The sequence below is a fragment of the Enoplosus armatus genome, chromosome 1 (assembly GCF_043641665.1).
Source record: "Enoplosus armatus isolate fEnoArm2 chromosome 1, fEnoArm2.hap1, whole genome shotgun sequence".
NCBI lineage: Eukaryota > Metazoa > Chordata > Actinopteri > Centrarchiformes > Enoplosidae > Enoplosus > Enoplosus armatus.
In genome coordinates, this window is record NC_092180.1 from 11,546,355 (window position 1) to 11,569,083 (window position 22,729).

At 41.1% G+C, this 22,729-nt stretch overlaps 1 protein-coding gene across 1 annotated transcript; it reads left to right on the top strand.

Annotated features, from left to right (window-relative positions):
- The first annotated feature begins 399 nt into the window (after window positions 1-399).
- On the top strand, window positions 400-6,271 carry nae1 (nedd8 activating enzyme E1 subunit 1). The gene is made up of 20 exons (XM_070903109.1): window positions 400-449; window positions 875-978; window positions 1,059-1,119; window positions 1,211-1,241; window positions 1,416-1,487; window positions 1,809-1,888; window positions 2,210-2,319; window positions 2,611-2,720; window positions 2,813-2,875; window positions 2,984-3,047; window positions 3,148-3,239; window positions 3,344-3,403; window positions 3,526-3,659; window positions 3,838-3,913; window positions 4,313-4,352; window positions 4,816-4,902; window positions 5,046-5,138; window positions 5,310-5,424; window positions 5,520-5,569; window positions 5,691-6,271. Exons 1-20 carry the CDS (start codon window positions 400-402, stop codon window positions 5,798-5,800), a joined length of 1,602 nt encoding a protein of 533 aa, XP_070759210.1. The 3' UTR covers window positions 5,801-6,271.
- Window positions 6,272-22,729: the final 16,458 nt, after the last annotated feature.

Genomic DNA, 22,729 nt, shown 5'->3' on the forward strand with positions numbered 1-22,729 from the left:
GATTGAATGTTTTGTTTCACTGGTTGCAGCTTCTCAAATATGAGGATTTGCTGATTTTCTTACATTAAATATTCCACCATCACCACCACCTTAGTCCTGGGTGAGATGCCCCTTCTTTGTGGCCCGTACCCTTCAGGGAGTCTGTGCACGTGCTGTCTCCAACACGTTTTACTATATATTTGGACGGGAAGGACGCTTCTCTTATATTATTACTAACACAATATTTATATCACAATTTAACAATACCTTATATCTGTTCAAGTCTCCATATATGAGAATCACGACGAGGATTTGTGTCGAAAGTGCGCAACTAAAATGTTCGCGCGGGCATGTTTGTGACGAATCTGTCGTTGAGGAAGTTAAAATGTGTCAACAGACGTCACTCATTTGAAAGCTACCATGGCAGCCACCAAAGCCTCCAAAGAGCAGAAATACGACAGACAACTCAGGTAATTTTAAATTATATCGTAGATTTCACAAATAACAACATGTTCATGTAGCCAAATCTTCTGCGCATTTCATCTGAGAGGTCACAGGAACATCGGTGAGGCAGGAGTGTTAACGTTAGCTAGCGTTAGCTTGCTAAAACACCATCGGCGAGCTAACCCATTCGCTATAAGGTTAATTGATGGGTTGCTCTGTTTTTCTGCTTGGCGTTTCATTGCCCATAAGATTGCCAGCTTGTCTAATCACCCTGCTGCCTTAATTTACATTGACTGCGTTTGATGGGAGTGTCACATTACAGGACAGTGTTATTGAAGCGGTCACACTACTAAGTTAGCCAAATCATTATTGCAAAGTGCCTTATTGTGGTTGAGGATGAATTGTATCACTAGGTGGCAACACATGTCCATGTTGTGTTGTGTGTTTTCAGACTGTGGGGTGACCATGGTCAAGAAGCACTGGAGAATGCACATGTTTGTCTCATCAACGCTACTGCAACTGGAACCGAGATCCTGAAGAACCTCGTACTTCCAGGTAAACAGATGTGTCGGTGGCAATGCTGCAGGCGCTGATGAAAGCATCTATCTGACTTAATCAATTGATCTGTTTTTCAGGTATTGGAGCGTTCACCATAGCTGATGGACACACAGTTTCTGGGGAAGATGTTGGAAACAAGTAGGACAGCAGTTGTTTTGAAAGTTGATCTAAGCTCAGAATAATATGTGTTAGTTTTACTCGTGTGTTCATGGTTGATCTTGTCTTGCAGCTTTTTCCTTAGCAAGGACAGCATTGGAAAGGTATGCTTTACCAAAATCAATTAATTTATGTCCTATGCATTTCTCTGTCTCTAGTGCACACATACACACAATTTCCTTTTTTACCCTCCTCCTTGGGCATTTATAAAGTTTTTAATATTCTTATTTGGAAAAAAGGTGCATGTATGAGCCCTAACCGTAGTTTTTATGTTGCAGAACAGAGCACAGGCTGCCACTGAGCTGCTGCAAGAACTTAACAGTGATGTCTCTGGAAACTTTGTCGAGGAGGTTGGTATTGTTTAAGTTTTGACATGGTGTTACAGATGTTTTCACAACGATAATAGTGTTTCAGTAGGAATTGAAAACACAATATTTACATCACAATAAAACACATTAAAACAGTGAAAAATTCTTCACCAGGTGAAGGAGACATACGACCTAGTGTAGATGCAGTACATTTATAAGAGAGGTGAAAAATGTTACATTTCCATTAAATAAAAGTAGGTCTGTGGATACAACATATGCTGTTTAAATATGTAGATGTATTGATCAATATCATCACTCTGATAGTGACAGAGCTCCCTCTTGTATTTTCTGTTACTCTTGCAGAGTCCAGACAAGCTTCTGGACAACGATCCAGAGTTTTTTCACAGGTTTACCATAGTCATCGGTGTCCAGTTGCCAGAAAGGTATGAGATCTCATCTTTACTCTCACATTTTATTGAAATAAAGAGTTAATGAGAAATTATAGCGGAACCTGTGGTGTGCTGAACTAGAATTTTCAGTGTAATTTCAAAGTTATATCTAAACTTTGTGCCGTCCATCATGGGGGGAGCATTTAGCACTCTGGCTGGGCTCAATTAAAAAAATAAATAAATAAACATGATGCTGTTCGGTTATTGTAATTGGCAAGGAGAATTATAACTTTTTAATTGTATAGAAATTATTTTGTAAAACTGTGGCTTGATTTGTTATTGTTTTACTTTCTGTCCAATTAACTCATTCAACAGCACATGTTTGAGGCTAGGCTCAGTTCTGTGGAGTGCCTCGGTACCTTTCCTAGTCTGTAAAACCTACGGCCTGATCGGCTACATGAGACTAGTGGTGCAGGAGCATACAGGTTTGTTCCCCAGCATTGAACTTTGATTCTTTCTTATTGTGACACTTAAACACATTAGATAATAACTTCTGATTTCAACTTCTGATTGGTATCATATTTATACATGTGTAATGCCTTCAGCCATATATAGTCACATATGGTCATCAGTATTGACATGAGATTATTGACCTTTTATCTGCCTGTATCCACTCTTCTTTTTTTTATATTGTCATTTCACTGTGGCTCATAATTTATACGTATAATTTGACATTTATTTCATATATATTGACATTTTACCGCCTCTCTCTTTAGTGATTGAATCTCACCCAGACAATGCCTTAGAGGACCTGAGGTTAGATCAGCCTTTTGCCGAATTCAAGAACCACATTCAGTCCTACGACCTTGACAGCATGGAAAAGAAGGTGTGTACATCAGCACATTTATTAGTCAGTTTAAACTATGCTCACTTTACACAACTAATAGTACTACTTTCCATTCTTTATTTAATCTGTAGGATCACAGTCACACACCGTGGATTATCGTTGTTGCTAAATACCTGGAGAAATGGCTCAGTGAGGTACAGTACATTTTTCTGTGGCTTCTACTCCATCACTGATATTCATTAATGAGTGTTTTTGTTTGTGTTGCAGTACAAAAAAATGTCACTCCACTTTTGTCATTGTAGCACAACTGTCAGCCACCAAAAAATTACAAGGAGAAAGAGGCCTTCAGACAGTTTATTCGGGAAGGTATTTTTGGACCTCTGGATTCTAGTTGCCTTTTATGTTCATTACTTTGCTATGTAATTCAAACTTACTTGTGATTGTTTCGTATTTTGTGTTCCTTCAGGGATCCTGAAGAATGACAATGGTGTCCCAGAGGATGAAGAAAACTTTGAGGAAGCTATTAAGAATGTCAATACTGCTTTGAATCCAACCAAGGTGCCAGATCTCAAATACTCTCCCTTACAACATATCTCACATTTTAAACCCCCAGTCAGTTTCCTGTAGTATCACACTCCTTTAGTAACGACTTGTTTCTGCAGGTTCCTAGTGCTGTTGAAGACCTCTTCAATAGTGAGCAGTGTAACAACATCACATCACAGGTTCTAGGATTATTCTATTAAAACACATCCATGGTCATCATAATTTCAAACAACTAGTTATTGAGATTTTTTTTTGACTTTTTTAAACTGTGGACCATATTCTGTTGGTGCGTGTTTACCAGACCCTGTCCTTCTGGGTGATGCTGCGAGCTGTCAAGGAGTTTGTTCTCAAAGAAGGCAATGGAAGCCTGCCTGTACGGGGGACCATCCCAGATATGATCGCAGACTCTCAGAAGTTCATCAACCTTCAAAATGTGTAAGTGAATATATGGGTTCTAGCTGTGTAGATACATTTGTTGAGGGCATGTGAGCAACAGAAAAGTTCTCTGATCAAAGAGTAGATCTGGTTCTATATTTTCTCTTTTCGAACAGTGTATGGTTTAATAATGTGGGTTCCTGGGTATGTTGTTGTTCATTTTTGTGTTTTATTTCAGTTACAGGGAAAAGGCCATGCAGGATGCAGCAGCTGTTTCTAAGCATGTAGAATGTCTATTGCAGTCTATTGGAAAGGTATGTTGTAAACCCATGTATTCACTAAGAGTAATTAGGTTAGTCTGTGTTTTTAAATTTATAATTAAATTAATTAATTATCAAAATAAAAGTCTGATTAATTAGCTGTGACTAGAAAGCACTAGATTTGATGTATCACTGCAGATACTCTAAAACCAATGTGACTATATTGCTGTTGTCACCATGAAAGGCTAACAATTAGCTGCTTAGAGGGTTATTAAAGGAAATTCTATCCAACAAACAGTGAGAAACAGAGAAAATATGTGACATGCATCACAAATACATTCCTAGATCCTACAACTGCATCCAAACAGGTTTAACTAACTGAAATACTTAATATATGGGTGTAAATTTGACTAAAGATGTATTTCCACTGAAATTACTTTTTTCTTCTACTAGCCACCAGAGAGCATCGCTGAAAAGGACATCAAACTGTTCTGTAAGTAACCCATTCTTTAATTAATCACCCTTAACCCTCACATTTTTATATTCACTTATATTCAGTGGGTGTACCCGATTAACACAATATATAGAGAGTTTGTTTTAGAGGCATTTATTTTATATTTAACTGCACAGTTGGGGTTTCAGTATGTCACACATAATTTTCAAAGTTATGTAACGCCTGCAAATTGGTTAAAATGTCTCTACTTCAAGTAATATTCATCAGTTAAATTTTGTTACTAATTTAGGAGCACTTGAAAGCACCTGCCTTTTCTGACTTCAAAAGTGTTCATTTCTCTGAGCATGGCTGTTAAGATTTGTATGGCTGTCACTGTATACTCGCTTTGGACTCAAGAGAACCCAGTCTGCATATAAGTGTGGCACAATCTGCTCTATTGATGACTATTGCTGCACCTGCAATAAGTTTATTCCTAACCGTGGGCATGTGTGTTGGTGTCTAGGTAAGAATTCATCCTTCCTGAGGGTGGTGCGCTGCAGATCTCTTGCTGAAGAATATAGCGTGGATTCAGTAAATAAAGATGAAATCAGTAAGTTGGGGATTCATTTCCTTTCTGATTTAACCTGTTCAGTCTTATTCATTGTTAACTTCTTGTGTTTGAGCTAACTCTATTACTATTTTCTCCTCTGGTAAGCATAAAGCTTATTATTAACGATATCTGTGTGTCCTCAGCCTCGTGCATGGACAATCCAGATAGTGAGATGGTCTTCTACCTCATGCTTCGTGCCATTGATCGCTTCTATCAGCAGCACTCCCGCTACCCAGGTACGGCTAAGGTTTATACAACTTTTTTTTACAACTTTACTGTACACATCTTTTGAATTGCAGAATTATGTAGATGATTTCACCTGATGCCAGTATACAGAAATGAAATGATTTCATTAGTCTCATTTCTCACAAGACATTTGTCTTTTACCAAATGTCTTCTCTTGCCAGGAGTTTATAACTACCAGGTGGAGGAGGACATCAGCAAACTGAAGCTCTGTGTGAACAGCCTACTGCAGGAGTACAGCCTCAACGTCAACATCAAAGACGATTACATCCATGAGTTGTAAGTCTCTGCTGGACTTACTGATTGGAGTGACTGTTAAAGACTGTGCCTAATAATAAATATGAACTTTTTCACCCTTTAATCATAACCTGCAGCTGTCGATATGGTGCAGCAGAGCCACACACAGTTGCTGCATTTTTGGGAGGTAATATTTTAGCGCTCTTCAGGAATTGATTGAGATCCTAATACACATCGTATCCCACCGATACAGTGCTAATCAATCCAAGATGTTTATTTATTCATATATATTTAATTTGTTCTTTTAGGATCTGCTGCTCAAGAGGCCATCAAGATCATCAGCCACCAGTTTGTGCCCTTCAACAACGCTTTCATTTACAACGCGATGTCACAGACCTCCGCTACCTTACAGTTGTGAATACAGTTACTGATCCTGAGTTTGCTCGCAGAAATATCAGAGAAAATAGAGCAAGATCAAAACAGGCATTTACCAATTTGCTTTATCTAAACAGATAATTTGCTTTATCTAAACAGTATTGTTGTTATCACGTTAAAATTGGATAACTGCCCAAATATGTGCACTTAAATCTAAAAACTCTTTAGACTAAAGGCTCTATCAGCCACAGAGCTTCGCCACCTTCTTTAAAGTTCTTGCAGGGGAAGAAATCAGGGTAGCACCCGCAGAGGGTTTCATCAAACATTTTTTTTGTGGCTGATGTTAAACAAAGCTGGAAATGAAACTAGCTAATTCAAACCTTCATGGATGATATATATTATAATGTAGCAGCACTTTGTATACTTAAGTCACAACTGGCTGTTATTGTTGTTGTGTTTGGAACAAGGTGGAAGATTTTTTGGTTAAAATGGGAAAAACAATTGAACATATTGTATGTAGTGTTGAACTGTCATGTGTTGCTATAAAAAACATTCAATATTTTACCTGAATTTGTTTATTTTTATGTAAAAGGTGAAGTTGACACACATTCAGCACTTAGGTTGATTTGGCCCCAGCTCATCTGCTAACTTCTGGGCTTGCCCGGTTTAACCTCTGTTCAAATACAGTTTGGTAAACACTTGGAGCTGAGCGATCGTGACTTGTTGACTTGTGTAATAGTCGAAACAAGGCTTACACAGTTATTTAGCCTGAATAAATGTTAGTTTACACACGTGAGCTTCTTGAGAAACCGGTGAATGTGACTTGTCCCCTGGAAGGATTCACATGCAACCCAGGTTAAGATGAGTCCTTTTGGGAGTTGATGACAGTATTTTGTAACACTAGAGGGCACTGCTCCATGTTTTACTAGTCATAGGTCCACATGTAGCTCCAAGTTTATTTCACAGACATGTTCATTGACTAATTCCTGAATGTTGACCACTGGATACAGACTGCATTTGACGTAATCAGCTGCAGGATGTTAACAGAAAACTTGCAATGTTAATCATTAACTAACATGTTTCTCATTAGCTCGGTCTGGGATGCCCTGAAACGCAGAAGACACTGGTCTTCGTAATGAGTGTGATCTAATATGCGCCCCTGTTGGAGAACCATCTTATGAGGGTCATTGTGATGTAACTGTTGGGCAGGGTGAAGTTTTTCATTTGTTGTTTTTTTCTTCAGACTTTGGCAGAATGGAAATTTGCCCTCAGCGGATCTTTTCCTTGTAAGACTCCATCCATCCCCCCCCCCCCCCCAGCTCTCCCCATGCAGCGATCTGTCTCACATTCTCACACACACTCACACCCTTCGTCTCCCTCTGTCTGAGAAGGATAGAGCAAGTTGCCAAAAAGTTCTCTGGCCATTTCCTAAATTAAGATTTCGTCCACTGCCTAAAAGATTATCGTGTGTCTGTCCATCCACTCGCTGCCTCTTAAGATTATCATGTAGTAGCAGTGCCAGGTTTGTTAGGCCAAACCAGACAGTTTTCCTTTAAGTGAAGTTAGAGATGCAACCCACTAACTACTGACTGGAAAAAAGCTTAAGCTCAGTCAAATACTGCACATAAGGTCATCAGAGGTAGAAGAGTATAGCTCACATCTATGCCTCTGCAACCATCAGCTCGGTTTTAATACTGCCAGGTTTTGTTTCTTTCTCCCTGTTCTGTCTGTGTCCTCTTAAATAAACAGTGGTGGGAGTAGGGTTTCCTTTAAAGCAAACTAAACATTTACATTATTTGAACAGTGCGTGTTTTTGGTCATTTTATCCCTTAGTTTCATAAGACATCTATAAGGGAAGATCTTCGTCTCTTATATTGAGAAGGTGAGTGTCATTGTTTTTTCTGTGATGTGTCAAAGCAAAGTTCTGGATTTTCCTGGTTTTAAGCCCCTTTCATACTCCTCAACCTCTTTTAACATTTATACTATGCAACATCTACTCCCTCTGTGGTTCTTTCCAACTATGAGACTTCAAGACTCTGCAGAGGGGTCTCGAGGCAGAGTCACAAATTGTGATTAGTATGTGTGCTGCCAATTTGTATACAGCTGTGTCAACATCCTAACGTATAACATGCAGTGCAGACCATTTCAAACACACCAGGATGGCTTCAGTTATTGCTCTGTATCTGTTTCATACTATCAGAGTCCTGACAGTAGCTGGTGTGTGTCTGTAACCTCACACCCACACTTGCGTAAGGATGGTTACTGACAAGAGATAACAGAAACAAACAGGCCAAGGAGACCGTTTTTTTTCTGACACAACCATTTTTGGTACAGGGTCCGTTGTCTTCATATGGTAAACAAAGTCAAGTACATAAAGCAAATGGTAAAGAAAGGAAAGATCCAGTTTATTATGCTGTATGTGCAAAATACAAAATAACACCACAACACAAACAATACATAGTTACATAGATGGATGTGGTGTATAGCTGTACAGATGTATAGATGTAAAGGTGCACAAAATCTATCTCCATCTCTAGAGATAGAGATGGAGCTGTATTGTCATGATTGTCATGTTCCATGCTCATGCATGCTCACATAATTATCATTTTTTCAACTATCTAATTAAAATGTAAAAACATTTAATCCATGTCAGTGAAAGCAGCCCTTTGTCTTACATGAAAGTAATCATGTTGCAGTCAAACCGACTCACTGACTTGTCAACTAACTATGCCATTGTAAGATGATTTTAGCCTTACAAACAGGTGACATCTCTACATTTGATGTCTAGATTTACTTTAGAAATTAGTTTTGCCATGAGGTTGGAGTGAAAAATGCCGCCAAATAGAAACAAAATGGAAATTCACCTTTTCCACACTTCAATGCACACATCTGTACTCTGTTGCATCCATGCATTATCAAGACCTCAGCTTTCAGGCTCAGCTTGTAAGTGCTTTATCTTAAAGCCACAGGAGAGGCCCCAACAATGGATGCGTGTGTGTGTGTGTGTGTGTGTGTGTTTGGGGGAGTTGGGAGGAGGGGCTGGTCGTTAATACTAAAATCAATCAGTAAATCAGAGGCACAGCCGGCAGAATGGCCACACTGCCAACGATGATTCTCCCTGGAAGCTTCCAGCAATAAAGGGGGAGGGAACAGGATGAGTCATCTTAGGGAAATGAAGGAAATTGCACAGTAAAAGTGGCAGATTGGTGGTCACATCTCCCACAAGGACGAGGGCTGTAGGTCCCCTTGTCACACCCTGTCACCGTATAAAAGGTTGCATTTTACAAACACATCATGAGCAGTGTCAGAAAGAGGGGACTGAAGGCGGTGAGAGGCAAAGGCATGTGGAGGTTGAGGGTGATGTCTTCTGATGGCTCGTGGCTGTTAGTTTGAGCCATTTACCTGGCTGGGGTCCAACTACTGCACCTCCTCATGAGGCCCAGGCTGAATTAAAACCGGCCTGCCAGAGTAGAGTGGAGTATTCGGTGTGTTTGCTGGGAGACTGCAGGAGGCCGACATACTTTAAGCCTCTCAGGGGTCTGCTGAGGGCCTCTCCATTCTTCCAACAAACAGATGGAGCTGTGACTGAGGAATGCATATGTGCAATACATACAGACCTTTATGGAAATGAAGGAAAGACATGAACAATGCAACAGCAACAGTTGTAAAGGATGGCACTTTTATATGACTATAAAACCATCTACAGGAAAACCAAACAAATGATAAAACGTACAAATTATTTGCAAGGGAGAAGTACTAGAGTAGTATTTAGAAATAATAAATTGGCACCACTGTACATGTGTAATTGATAAACAATGATATGTTTCACTGTAATGTACACTTAAGCTTGTTACAAGTGGTCTATAGGCTCGGTGATGTGTGCTGTACACTAAACAGCAGTGCAGAGTCTGTGAGGGTGGAGCGGCCCCGGCTGCCTGGCCTTAATGGTTATATGCTTTCCAGATGCATTGTTAATGAGTTCATGTAACACACAGGACGGTTGGTATCCAATCCACTGACATGAGGAGGAGATTATATGCATGACCTCTGCCAAAATTGAAAGGCGTTTGATGACCAATCCACCTCTCTCCCGCTTATATTCAGTATAAATACAGTATACAATGCAATATAAACACATGCACACACACACACAAGCAAACAGGGAAGAGAGACTAAGGGGTGTGTCTGTGCTGCTCTCCCAGCCTATCAAAACAAACTCACAGTTTACAGTGGGCTCAGATCAGATTGAGCTGGAATTGTTGACAGAAAACCAACTTGGTGGAGATGCCAGTAATGACACAGAAAGTTGTAAATCTGGACACTCTGTAATTAATGTCAGGTTTCTCAGTTTATTGTCATCAAAATACTCTGCTTTTTGAAGACTTTGTTGATTGTGAGTCAAGTGGAGCTGAGCTCGCACTTTGTGACCGACAGTTATCTAAATAGGCATTGTCAGACAGTATTCAGTATGTGTCTGTTTATGATCAACTTTTTATGGATGTATACTTTATGTACAAAATAACAACACCAAACAGACAATGCAGAAAGCTGGGACAAAAGGTAAACATCCTGACGTCTGTGTATATATATAAATAGCCTACTTCCAAATAACTATCCCAAACATGTGGTTGTATAAAATGGGCAACTGCACAACATATCTGACATGCAGGCCATGTAAGACAACAATGATGTTATTTGACTGCATGATCTTGATAGAGTGCGCTGGTACTCTGAATGAGTCAGAACAGGACAGAGGCAGAAAACAGTGTTTTTTGTCAACATTTCTTCAATCATCTGAGGTTTAAAACACTCATTTTGACATGTCACAGTAACAAAAGCACAGGTATAAACAATGAAATGAGAGATGGCTGATTTCCATTTAGCTGCTTCAGTTTCAGAGTTCCTGGTACTGTCCATGTTGGCTCACTGTCACACTGGGCACTTGAAAAGAACAAAGCCATCTTAAATGTTGTTAGTAATACCTGTGCTTGAAAAAGGTCTAATTACATTTTAACTGCATTATGGCCTAAACCTTACATTGATTCAGAATTATCTTTTGATGTCAAACCCCTCCTTACACACACTAGTATTTTATTCGGGGCAACATTGGTGGAGGCGGGGGGATTAATTGGCTTATTGTCTCTACACATCTACCATCTATTCATCTGGATTCATGTTCCATTAGCAGCTGGGCCTTTGGAGAGTCTGGAAGTCGGCATCTCCAGATGGGGTCAGAGATTCAGACTCCCCCACCCCCTGCCCGCGAGACCCCTGGGTGTCATATTACACTCCCAAAATGCACACTTACAGGCACACTCACGCACACACACACACACACACACACGAGTGATTGCACAAAATACACGGTGCACACACTGTACACATTCACATTTTAGACATTCAGCTGATGCGCATATCTTCCTATCTATCTATCTTTAACAGGGCTGTGTAAAAAGGTCTATAAGAGTATTGTATGTGAGAGTATGTTTGCTCATTTCTAGCATATCATTTACCTCAGAAGTACATGAACGTGCTCTAGAGTACATTCTCCAGGTGCCATTCTTATCTCTGTCGCCGTCCTCTGACATTCTCCTCATCGCTGAGATCAGTCGGAAACAAGGTGGCTGGAATTCCATTATGGAGTAAAACACAACCTTTCTCTGTGCCGCCACGTCTATGTATGTTTTTTTGCTTTTGTCAGATACAGATCTACCCGAGTGAGGTAGAGACAAGTCATTTCTTGACCTCAACAGACCATTGTCAGTTCCTGTGAATCCAGAGATGTGTCACAGAGGGACAGGAGGTTTGAACTGGTCCGTAAGGAATTTCTGCAGATCTGATGTCTTTCTCGTGAAAGTAGACTAAAAATACTCAATCAACATGAAGCACAAAAACACATCATGAGAGACACTTGCATGTGTTGCTCTTTGTCTTGGCTCATTTTTTCGACATAGGCTGTAATGAGGACCACCTGTTTGGTGAAGCCACGACATTGAAAACATGAAGACAGAGAACTATGTCAGCAATGCAAGCAGTTTGGGGAAGTTCCAGGTGGTGTTTGTGGACTGTGTAGGATTTACATGATGGATATTGTTTTTGTTGCACGCTCTCTTGTATAAGTTTTTGTTTCTGCTTCATAAAGTAAACTGGTAGCACACCACGCCGACCCAGAGGGTTGTGTTTGTGTGAAAGAAGGAGTCTGTGTGAGAGAGGGATGTGCTCCACAGGGGAGTGTTTATGAAGAGGAGATATTCAGGATGAATTCCTCAGATAAGTGACATGGCCTCTCTCTGTTGTGGATGAGGGAGAGCCCAGCACACCCCAGGCTGTATATGGCAAACCTCAGAAACACATGCATACACAAACTGGAGTTCATGGGCACGGAGAAAGTAGATTATAAAACAATTTAGGAGTGATGCAACTCCACTATTGCGGGATCAGTTTTGTAAAATCATCTTAAATCATGTTAATGTTATGTTGATCTACCTTATGTATTATATGATACAGGATGTTAGGAAAGCTGTGGAAAAAAAATGTAATTTATAACAAATGACACCCGTAACACCAAGGTCAAAATCTCCCACACAGAAACAGACACACACACACACACTCTGGGGAGTGGGTAAATCAGCTGTATGGGGCCCTATACATGGTGTCAGGCTCAGTTCAGATCACAGCATTCTTCAGATTCCTGCCTGTAATTATACTGGCAGGTCTGATTCAGCTTTATATTTTTTTTATCGACAAACTGGTAGGATGGTGCTGATCATCCTCAGATCCTACTCTGCTCACCACACTATAACGCACACACTCGCAGCTTGTGAGAGGGAAACTGAGGCCCCTCCATTTACAGCACTGTGGCCTTTTAAAACCAAAACACTTTGAGCATAAATATCTTCTCTGCTGTGTGTAGCCTGGGTTTGTGTGTGTGTGTGTGTAATGTATAAATGAGTTTATGTGCCCACATGTGTGGGTGTATGTAGGCGTTTAGAGGTTGTATTTGCGCGTGCGTGGATGTTTGTGCTTTGCATGTGTCAGCAGGCCAGGAGATACGCTATTAAACCACAGAGACCCATAAACGCAGCAGTGTGCCTGACAGAGGAGGAGGAGGAGGAGGAGGAGACAGACAGAGGGAGAGAGGAAGGGGTAACTTCAACAGGGGACTGTAACAAATATGTGGTGTCTAATCCTCTCATTAGACAGCAGGGGGGTGTGTGGTGTAATCAGATTCAAGTAGAGAGTTGCGCTGCCATGTTGGGAGACTGAGGCCTGGCAGAGTGCTGGGGAAGATGTCTGTGGCTGTAAGAATATTATCTAATGCAGACGCACACACAAGCACACACAAACACTAATTCAGTTCTATTCAGCCAAAAAACGTCTCTGAAATGAAATGAAAACATCTGATACAGAACGCGCACATGTTGCCGAGTGAATCTGAGCTGCTGATGCAACAGTTACCTTGTTTCCAAGGCCTCTTCGTCTCCCCGACATCTCTTTCTCCTAAACTCTCAAGCTTGAAAAATCTGAAATCGCATATTTTCACATGTTAAATTTTAATGAGGTAATGTATTCAGCTACTTTTGAAAAGCCAGGAATTACACAGTTTAAGTAATAGTTTGAAATATTTTGGTGAGTTGCTGCTCCTGGCCAAGAAATAGTTCAGCATATATTGTTACAGCAAAAACCCACTTTGGTTTTTGTACAGATTAAACAAACAAGATAAAAGCTGATTAGTGAACTTTAGAGGTTCTGGTTCGGTGGGTTTTATTACTTTCAGACAGAGCCAGGCTGGCTGTTTCCCCGTTTCCAGTCTTTATGTTAAGCTAAGCTAACAGGCTGCTGGCTGTAGCTTAATATTTACCATACAAATATAAGAATGTTATCAATCTTCTCATCTGCAAGAAAGCAAATAAGAGTATTTCCCAAAATGTCGAACCATTCCTTTCAAGGATAGCTCTGGTTTACTAGAATTTGGATTCTATTTTTGTACGTCTGTCTATCATTCCTTCTGATAACATTGTACTCACCAGTTTAATCGTTCAGTCAAACTCATTTGGAAGAACAAACAACAACAAATGGTAAAATTATTAGCTAAGCTGTCCGTCTTGTGTCTCCCTACCATACAAACACTGTTTCCCACATCGCTGTGCTTCGTGGTTGTGGTTAGGGCTTAGGTTAAGTTATTAGGTTAAAGACATTGCAGAGATAACCGGTTGGGGTTAGGGCAAGGTTGGGGTCAGTTTAAGATAAGGGGAAACAGACTTTGACACAGCATGTTGGAAAATCCATCACAGTTTACAGAACAGGCTTTCTGCTTCAACGGTTATGGGTGTTGGTAGGCAGATGTTGTTACCTCTTGACAGAGCTTGGCTAGCTGTTTCCAGTCTTTTTGCTAAGCTGAGCTAACTGGCTGGTACCAATTTCTCATCTAATGAACGCTAAGTGTATTTCTCAAAACGTCGAACTATTCCTTTGAAATGATTACAATCAGAATGCCACATTGGCTCTTTCATAGTGACCATATGTAGCTATCTCACTGTAGTCTTCAAAAGACCCACTTTTGGGGTTTTTTGTGAGTTGTTTTCAACACAAGAAATCATCAAGTAACAGTACCACTTGAGCTCTCTGTCCACCCCTGCTCTCTAAAATCTCTGTCTGCCCTCACTCTCCCACTACAAGCCTCCCCCTCCTCACCCCTTCCTCTCTTACAGGCACGCTTTGAAGAGAAACACAGGACGTCTCATCTCAAAGGAGTGTTTTACATTCCATGTTCTGCAGCAGGCCGCGTCCACTGCTCTGAAGAATAGAGCATTGTTTGTAGAGTTTTATACAATAAGATCGTATTAACAGTTAAGGAGACTAATTAGCTGTATTAGTGTGAATTTATACCATGTATACATCCAATGTATGTACGCTGTGCATAATGCTGCATGCCCACATGCACGCGTGTAATCTTATCGCGCTCCTTAAGCCTCCGTGTTCAATAAGCAATGCAGTAAGGGTCAGGGGAAAGTCAGCAGCTTGTACTTGTAGCTGTACAGCAAAATTATGAAGGATAACTCATTGTTATTTTTTGGACAGAAACTTATTGGGAACCTTTCTGGGAGGTTACCTCTTAAGAGTTACACGCATGTTTGTGTGCGCGCACACACACACACACACACACACACACACACACACACACACAGTGCAGCTCTCCTCCCACCTCCCTCCCTCTCTGCTTTCCCCTGAGCATCAGCTGAGTTGGCTTTCTTGCTAAGTAGTGCCAGAGAAGCTGTTCCTTCGCTACCTTTGAATGTCAGTTATAGTTTGGAGTGATGGCGGGTCCTGACCTGCTTTGCCTGACACTTCTCCATCAGAAATGCACAGCAGCGGTGGATCTGGGTCACGTGCCAGTGTCTGGTGCTGAGTCACTCTGCTGGCTCTACCTGTTCCAGCAGCTTGCCAGACCGGTTTGCCAGAAGACAGTGCAGCACAGAGAAGGGGAGAGAGACCCATCTTCATTATTTACCTCCTGCCTTTCCCCCGATTGTCTCTCTTTGTGTACCTACATCCTTTCTACCTCGAAAATCTCCTCTAATTTTCCTACTTCCACCATCAGTATGTTGTTCTTATCACTATTTATGGGATGGAACTGTCACAATGTTCACAGCCAGCTTGTCAGTTTTCATCTCTGTGAAAAAAAACTACCAACACAGAGCTGAGAGTTCTTTTTTTTTTCATTACTTTATTTCTGTCCTCTCTCATCTTTTCTTCTCACTTCACAGGCAGTATCTCTTAGTGACCTGATGGGTCCATTACGGAAGAAAACTCAAATGTTTCTATAACACACAGAGCCAACACAGACTTACCCATCCTATTGCATAAACAGAAGAGGTCAGATGACCTGCAGAGAGGATGGCTGCTTGATGGTTTCTTTCTGTTAACAAAAACTACCTATAAACTATGGTTATTTCACCATTCGGATCCTTCATACGTTCTCTAGCAACTCAGTATCTAAAATGCTGCATACCAGATCCACCATAGCACCAGATGTCCACCAAATTAGAATTACAATCCTGAAGTTTGGAGCAGCAAGCTAGCTACCGCCATGGAACAATGCCTTTTCACTGAATCCCAGTTCACTGACCTGAAAGGAAAGCTAGATGACATCAAGACCGACCTGGCTAACTGTACCAAGGACATGCAAAAACTATGTGCTGATTGCAACGACCTTTGCAAAAGGATGACACAAGCACAACACTGAACAATGTTAAACAGTTCCCCAGTTTGGGAGTTTGACAGAGCAGACGACTGAAATTATGAGGACGAAAAGTTTATTCTTGATCATTATCTGGTTTAAGACTGTTATAGACCGGGGCCTGTTTCACCAAATTTGCAACATACAAGATCCTGAGTGACAAGAATATACATTACTGGACCTGTCAATGGTTGCTATGACCTGGATGATAGAAAATCACCACTGTCAAATGATTACCTGCTGCACCCAGTAACTCAGCGATGATTCTCACTGAGTGTAACTTGCACATAAGGTGTAACATGTAACATTAGAGGGCAGTAGAACTGGTTCAGTGAGGGGCAAAGGGTTATACATTACAGTGACACCAAAGCTTGTCAAGCATTTATAATCGGCCCCTCATGATCCACACATTTGACTTTGCTCTATGTAAAACAAATGTGAGAGGTATTGTGACAAGTGAACTCATCTTTAACAGGATGAAATTTGATGGAGATTACACCAAAGTACTTTATAAATACTTTCCATAGCACAGACAAAACGTGAGGTTGATATCTTGGTGCTGTCTGGTTAAAAAAAACTCAAAAGTCAGCTATTTACAAAAACAAATGCTCTGTTAACTTGATCACCATACAATTTTTTTTTTAAAGGTTTCATTTGCAACAAACACTGCCACAAATAAGAGCTTGCAGAAATATCCCAACCTAAAAGGGAATATGTAATCCATTAACTTAAGTGGAAAAAATGAAAAAGGCCAAAACTGACATGAAAGTTTTCAGTGGATATCAGATTGTGCCGGATTATGTCTATACCTATTTGAGTAATATGTCTGTAAAGTAACAGTGGGAGCAACTGAATCACCAGCTTTCACAAAAAGCCCTGGGTGTTTTGTAGTTGTCTGCCAGTCATTCTGCAGGGTCTTTCTCACACGTTGCAGTATGCTGAAGTGTGTGTGCAGGGAGTACAAAGCAGTGAGGAGCTGCCAGTGCCTGTGTGGTGGACATATGGCAATGCCGTGGGCTAGGGGCATCATGGTGGGTGGAGGCACAGGGCACTGTGTGCATTGTATGTGTGTGTGTGTGTTTGAGTGTGCATGAACGTATGTGTGCATATGTGTGTGCGTGTGTGTTGGGATGAATCTATGACAAAGTTAAGGGATTTAATGAGCCGTGCAGAGGGTCAGCAGCAGAAGGAGGTCCCGGCACTCACCCAGTGATTCTCTGTAAGTGCATCTGAAGGAGGGGCCAGTTTGAAGTCCTTGTACTCCAACACAATAAGACCGGCCTCCCACCTTCCTCTAACCAACACTTTCCATCTCAGTCCTTTTGTCCACCGCCTTCACTTCAGTTTCTCATTCATGGACACATGTGCACAAAAGCAGGCACTAAAAACTGCTTTTATAAGCGTGTTATAAAATGTGTGTAAGTGCACACACAATTTAATATCTAAAATGTTGAATGATAACTTTAACCAAGCACTGTGAGGCTGAAAAGACTTTGAACTCTATTTGGTTGTGTGTGTTGGGGGTGGAGTGTGTTTATGTGCTGTGTATCCAAGCTGGAGGGATTCCTTTTTTATGAGTCCAGCCTGCCTCATTCTGAAAACATAGCTGGAACATTGTCTTGTGTACAAAACGAGCCGCACACAGAATGCTCATTTTTAGCAAATGAAAAAGTCAGTTAATGGTATATATGATCATCGCATTGCCTTAACGTGGTATCATTCATATGGAGCCCTGCTGGATAGGAGGGCTAGTGTTATTTTACAAATGATCATTGTGTTCTATGAGACAAAAACACGTGTTTATGGTAATGGTGGTAAAACATGTAATTCCCCCAAAATGCAGAAGTTGTTATTGGTTTTAATGGGTTGTAAATGCTTATTTGTTACTGATTTGAAGAGAAAAAAACCCCACTTTCTTTCTCTCCATTTCTCCCTCTCCCACTCTGTTGACATAACTGGACGTGAAAAGCTGGGATGACGATCTGCCACAGCACTTTAGAGTCCTCCACAGTTAAACAAATGTTGACAGGCCAAGACAAAAGGAACACAAAGAACACGCTACAGCTGATGTAAAACAATATTCAGGTTTATTAGGATATGTATGTAATCAGTTTGAGAGGTATTGAGTCATACTTTTTTTGCCAATTAAGCTCTAACTTTTCTGGAATGCATTTATGGAGCCTTTCTGGAGCCTTTCTCTCCAGCTTTTAAGCAGTGCTGGCATTTCTCAACCACTGTGGTAAAACACACCGTTGTGCAATTGTGTGAATTGTTGTGGATTTGTGAGATTTTGCCAAAAATGTAAAAAAAAAAAAATCGACTGAATTAAACAAACCTACTGTCTTGAAAAATGTAATGGTAATTTAAAGCCTTCTGGTATGTTCATATAGGTCCGTGACTGCTGCTCATGTGCCTGCAGCAGCTGGACTGTAGGTGACAGATGCTTTAAGCTGCTATTTCCAGTTTGCTGCTAAGAAAAGCACTTTTCGCATCTGTCTGCCACAGAATGATCATCAGTGTCTATAGTATAGTGTCAACTGGATTATAACATGAAGTGGGGTGTATGGAGAGAGACAAAGAGAGCACTAGGGCACCTCAGAAACACATACTTGTTTGTAATTTCCATACCTTTCCACATCACTTCTGTTGGAGAAGATTGTGGCATTTCAAGTCATACCAGTCAGTCTGCCTGTCAGCTGGCCTATATTAATGTTGTCCTACACTGCTGCTTTACATCTCCTTTTCATCAGCTTCCTGTCTGTATTTGGTGAGTGTTGTCTTCAACATCATTTGACCTGCCAAACCCTTCACTTGTAAAACTCGTATGGTGACTGAATTGACAATCCCACAGTATCAATTTGGTACCGAACAGGAGTGACACATCCCAGTCTCAGGTTTAGGTAAGAGTGTGAGAATCTACCAGCTAAACAGGAAGGTTTATATTCAGCCTGCCAGTCAGCCACGTCAACCAAAGAGCTGACAAGCCAGCTGCTCTGCCAAGCTGTCATTCAGAGGCTTTGCAGGTAGTGGAAATGATGGACGGGTAATCAACGATGGGAGAACCTGCCAATGCCCTTTGAATCTACACAGCGATAGTCCTACCTGGATTATATTTCCCTTTGCTGTACCAAGCAGAACCCTTATATTGCTCATATCTGCAAAATGTTAACTGCCAACACTATTAGACCAACACTCATTTTTTTAATGCCTTTATTGGACAGCGACAGTATAACAGGAAATGAGATGAGAGCGAGATGGTGAATGACATTCAACAAAGGTCTCCAGCCAGATGTGAACTGGGGACAATGCAGTTCATAATCTGTGCCATTACCCCTAGGCCACCTACAGGCCGCCCAAGTTATTTTTAAAATGTTTATGTGTAGCAATTACAGTTCAAACAAGTAAAACCACATGGTAAGGGGAAGGTAAGGGGAAGGTAAGGGGAAGGGAAAGATCACGGTTAAGGAGGAAATAAAGACATTTGAGACACAAACAGGAATCTAGAGCCAAAGGCAAAAACTCACACACCCATCCATGACCCTGACCCTTACTTTTTACTGAGCTATATGAACTTCCTGCACTGGCACTGACTGAACATTGACATTCAACATTAATCACTAATGCATACTTGCGTATGAATAGAATTTGCAGGAGGCAGGATGGTCTGCATTTGTGTGTGTGTGTGTGTGTGTGTGTGTGTGTGTGTGTGTGTGTGTGTGTGTGTGTTGCATAACATAATATCCTGCTTGAATAGCTTTCAGATGGATGTTAGCAGAGTTGACTACTTTGCTTGTAAGTCGGCAGACAAGCAGACACACACGTTTGTACTTCTATACGTGTGAGGACTCTTGGTGACATAATGCATTCCCTAGCCCCTGAGACTAATCATAACCCTCACAAAGACATGCCTGACCCAGTCCCCTCACTTTAACTTTTACCTAAAACTAAGTAATCTTCAAACACACCTGTTTGATGTGAGGACTGGCTAAAATGTCCTGACTTTCCAAAAACATCCTGACTTTCTAGATGTAAAAGTAAAAGTGATATTGGTTCTCACAGAGATAGACATCCAAGAGCACACAAACATACAGAGGTAGAGAGAGAGTCAGAGAGCGAGTTGTTGCTCCAACAGGTTGGGAAAGACCTCAAACATGAACCCCTGCAGGCTCCTCCTGAGAGCTGAGCAATCACTTTCTCTCTCTCCATTCGTTTCCATCTTCCCTCCCTTCTTTAAATCTCATGTATGTACAAACATAGAGTAAAACCCCTTCTTCCTCTCTGCCAACCCCCTACCTTTTACTCCGTCTGTTTTGTCCTTGCCCTTCCCCTGCTGTCTTCAAAGTGCCAGAGGTCATTTCATTTCATGTATAAATAATTCACCAGGGGCCATGCAGCCAGTGTACAGTGGCTGTCTTAAACAAGCAGCAGCTTTGATTTAGCTAGTCACCAGAGGCACAGTGAAGGTCATCTCTCCCCAGTGGACTCTCCTCAGCAGCCATGGTGGCTGGGGCTGAAACAATTTACAACTGAAATTGTATTACAAGAGCACAGGCACTCTATTAGAGCATGTTTGTTTTTAAAAAAAAAAGAAGAATAAGAATAGAACAGCCAAAAGCAGGTTTTGTGACATGAAATTGTGTTTCCCGTTACTCCAGCTGTCACTAAAAGCAAACAGAACCTATATCTTATAACCATCTTTTCATTGTCATTCTGATTGTTGTTATTGTAAACTGATAAAGGAATTCCTCCTCCTCTTCTTCTGCTGGCTCACAGAAAAGCAGTCAGTGTTTTGGGTTCTCTAAAATGTGTTTTCTTTTTTGATAAACTTTATTTTGCGGTTTATATAACATTCCACATATTTCTGCCAACTTTCTGAATGGTCCCCATTAATCTTCAGGTAACAAAAGTTGAACATTTGAAGAACGTACAATGTGTTCTGTTCTTTTCTGACTTTGGCTGTATCATTGTTCCTTCGTTGATGTGAAATGACAACTGCTAAGGTGAGTCCTTGAGGAAGGCTAAAGAAATCAAAGGGAGGAATGAACTTCTTACTGCATGTTTCCTTGGCACTTGCAGAGCCCAAATGCTTGATCAAGGTGACTGCACACAGAATGAGTTTCCGTCTCTAATCTAAAACATACACTGTGCTTATGCGCTCACCATAAGAGAAACCTCTCTTTCATTGACTGAGCTGAGATAACAGGTGTGTGTTCAGTATAAATCTCTGTATGTAGATTAGTTGTTGCTTTGCTGTGAGGATGGTTTCAAAAGAGCACTTATAACACATGACTGTCATGTTGTCTACGTTATTAATACATGTATTTAAGCATCATTAGTACAATTTAGCAATTTAGTGTTCATGCAGGCTCACTGTCATAGCTTACCTGGACACATGAATTGAACAGAGCCATTGTTGTTGTTTGTTAGTAACGCCTCTGCGTTTCCTGCTATGACAAGTCAAAATGTCTGCTGTCAAAAAGGCCTATTGTGTCTCAATTTCAAAGAATGATGGACGTAGCAGTTGTGGATGCTGTCTCAACTTTCGTTTTGGTGTGACCCAGCAAACACTGTGACATTGAATAGTTGCTGATACAACAGCCCAGGCGCTGAAAATCTCAGGTGTTGTCAGCAGGTGTTGAGCCAGAATGAAAATTGAGATGACATCCACACTGCTACCTGTTTCATTTTGTGATGTCAAAACCTGAATACGTTTTTGTGCTAGTTTTAGTTGACACTGAACTAGGTGTGTGTGTGTGTGTGTGTGTGTGTGTGTGTGTGTGTGTGTGTGTGTGTATGTGTATGGCCCTGAATCTTCTGGTTGTTCTTGTCTTAATAGCCTGGAATGCTTGGTAATGGGAAATACATATAGGTATGGCTGAGAATCCACAGGCCCTTATATGTTTACGTAGATACTGTTTATATAGATACTATGTCCACATTTACCCCTCTCACACACACACACACACACACACACACACACAAAATGGGCAGCTGTAAAGTGCTCACTAAGCACTGCAGCTGCATCAGCAGAGTGAGACAGAATAGAAAGCAGTGTCTTTGTTTGTGTGTGTGTGTGTGTGTGTGTGTGTGTGTGTGTGGTTGAGAGAGAGAGAGAGAGTGCGCATGTGTGTGAGGAGTTAAGGGTGATGGGATCTTTGGGCAGACAAAGGGGAATCACTGCTACTCTCAGCGTCCATTAGACTAACCCTATGGATCAATATTGATCCTTACTACCACCGAGCTCCATCTAATAGGCTTCTGCCCGCCCTGGTACAATGACAGCATTAGCGCACATGTCCAGATGGATGGATTCGGGGGTGGGAGGGTGAACCACAGCCAGAACAAGAGAGAGAGAGAGAGAGAGAGAGAGAGAGAGATAAAGAGGCTAAAAAGATTTACAGTTCCAGAGGAGAAAGAAGAGGAGACAGTAATGCTGATAATGTGTGCAAGACAGACACCAAGAACGAGAGAGATTTAACCAGACAGAAAAATACAAAAGTCATAGTTTGCTTATGTAGGCACAGTTTGAACCAGGAGATGAATCCATAAAAATCCCTCTTGCTCTTTCAGCATGTCAGTTACTTAGTGCATCTTCTCCTGACTAGTCGTTTTAGAGAACATAAAGGGAAGGAGAGGAAGTCTCTGTACAGCCATCATAGTAAAACCATTAGACATCAGTGGGTGTGTGTGGGGGGGGTTGCAAAGTGAAAAGGGAAGAGTGAGTTGTTTGTT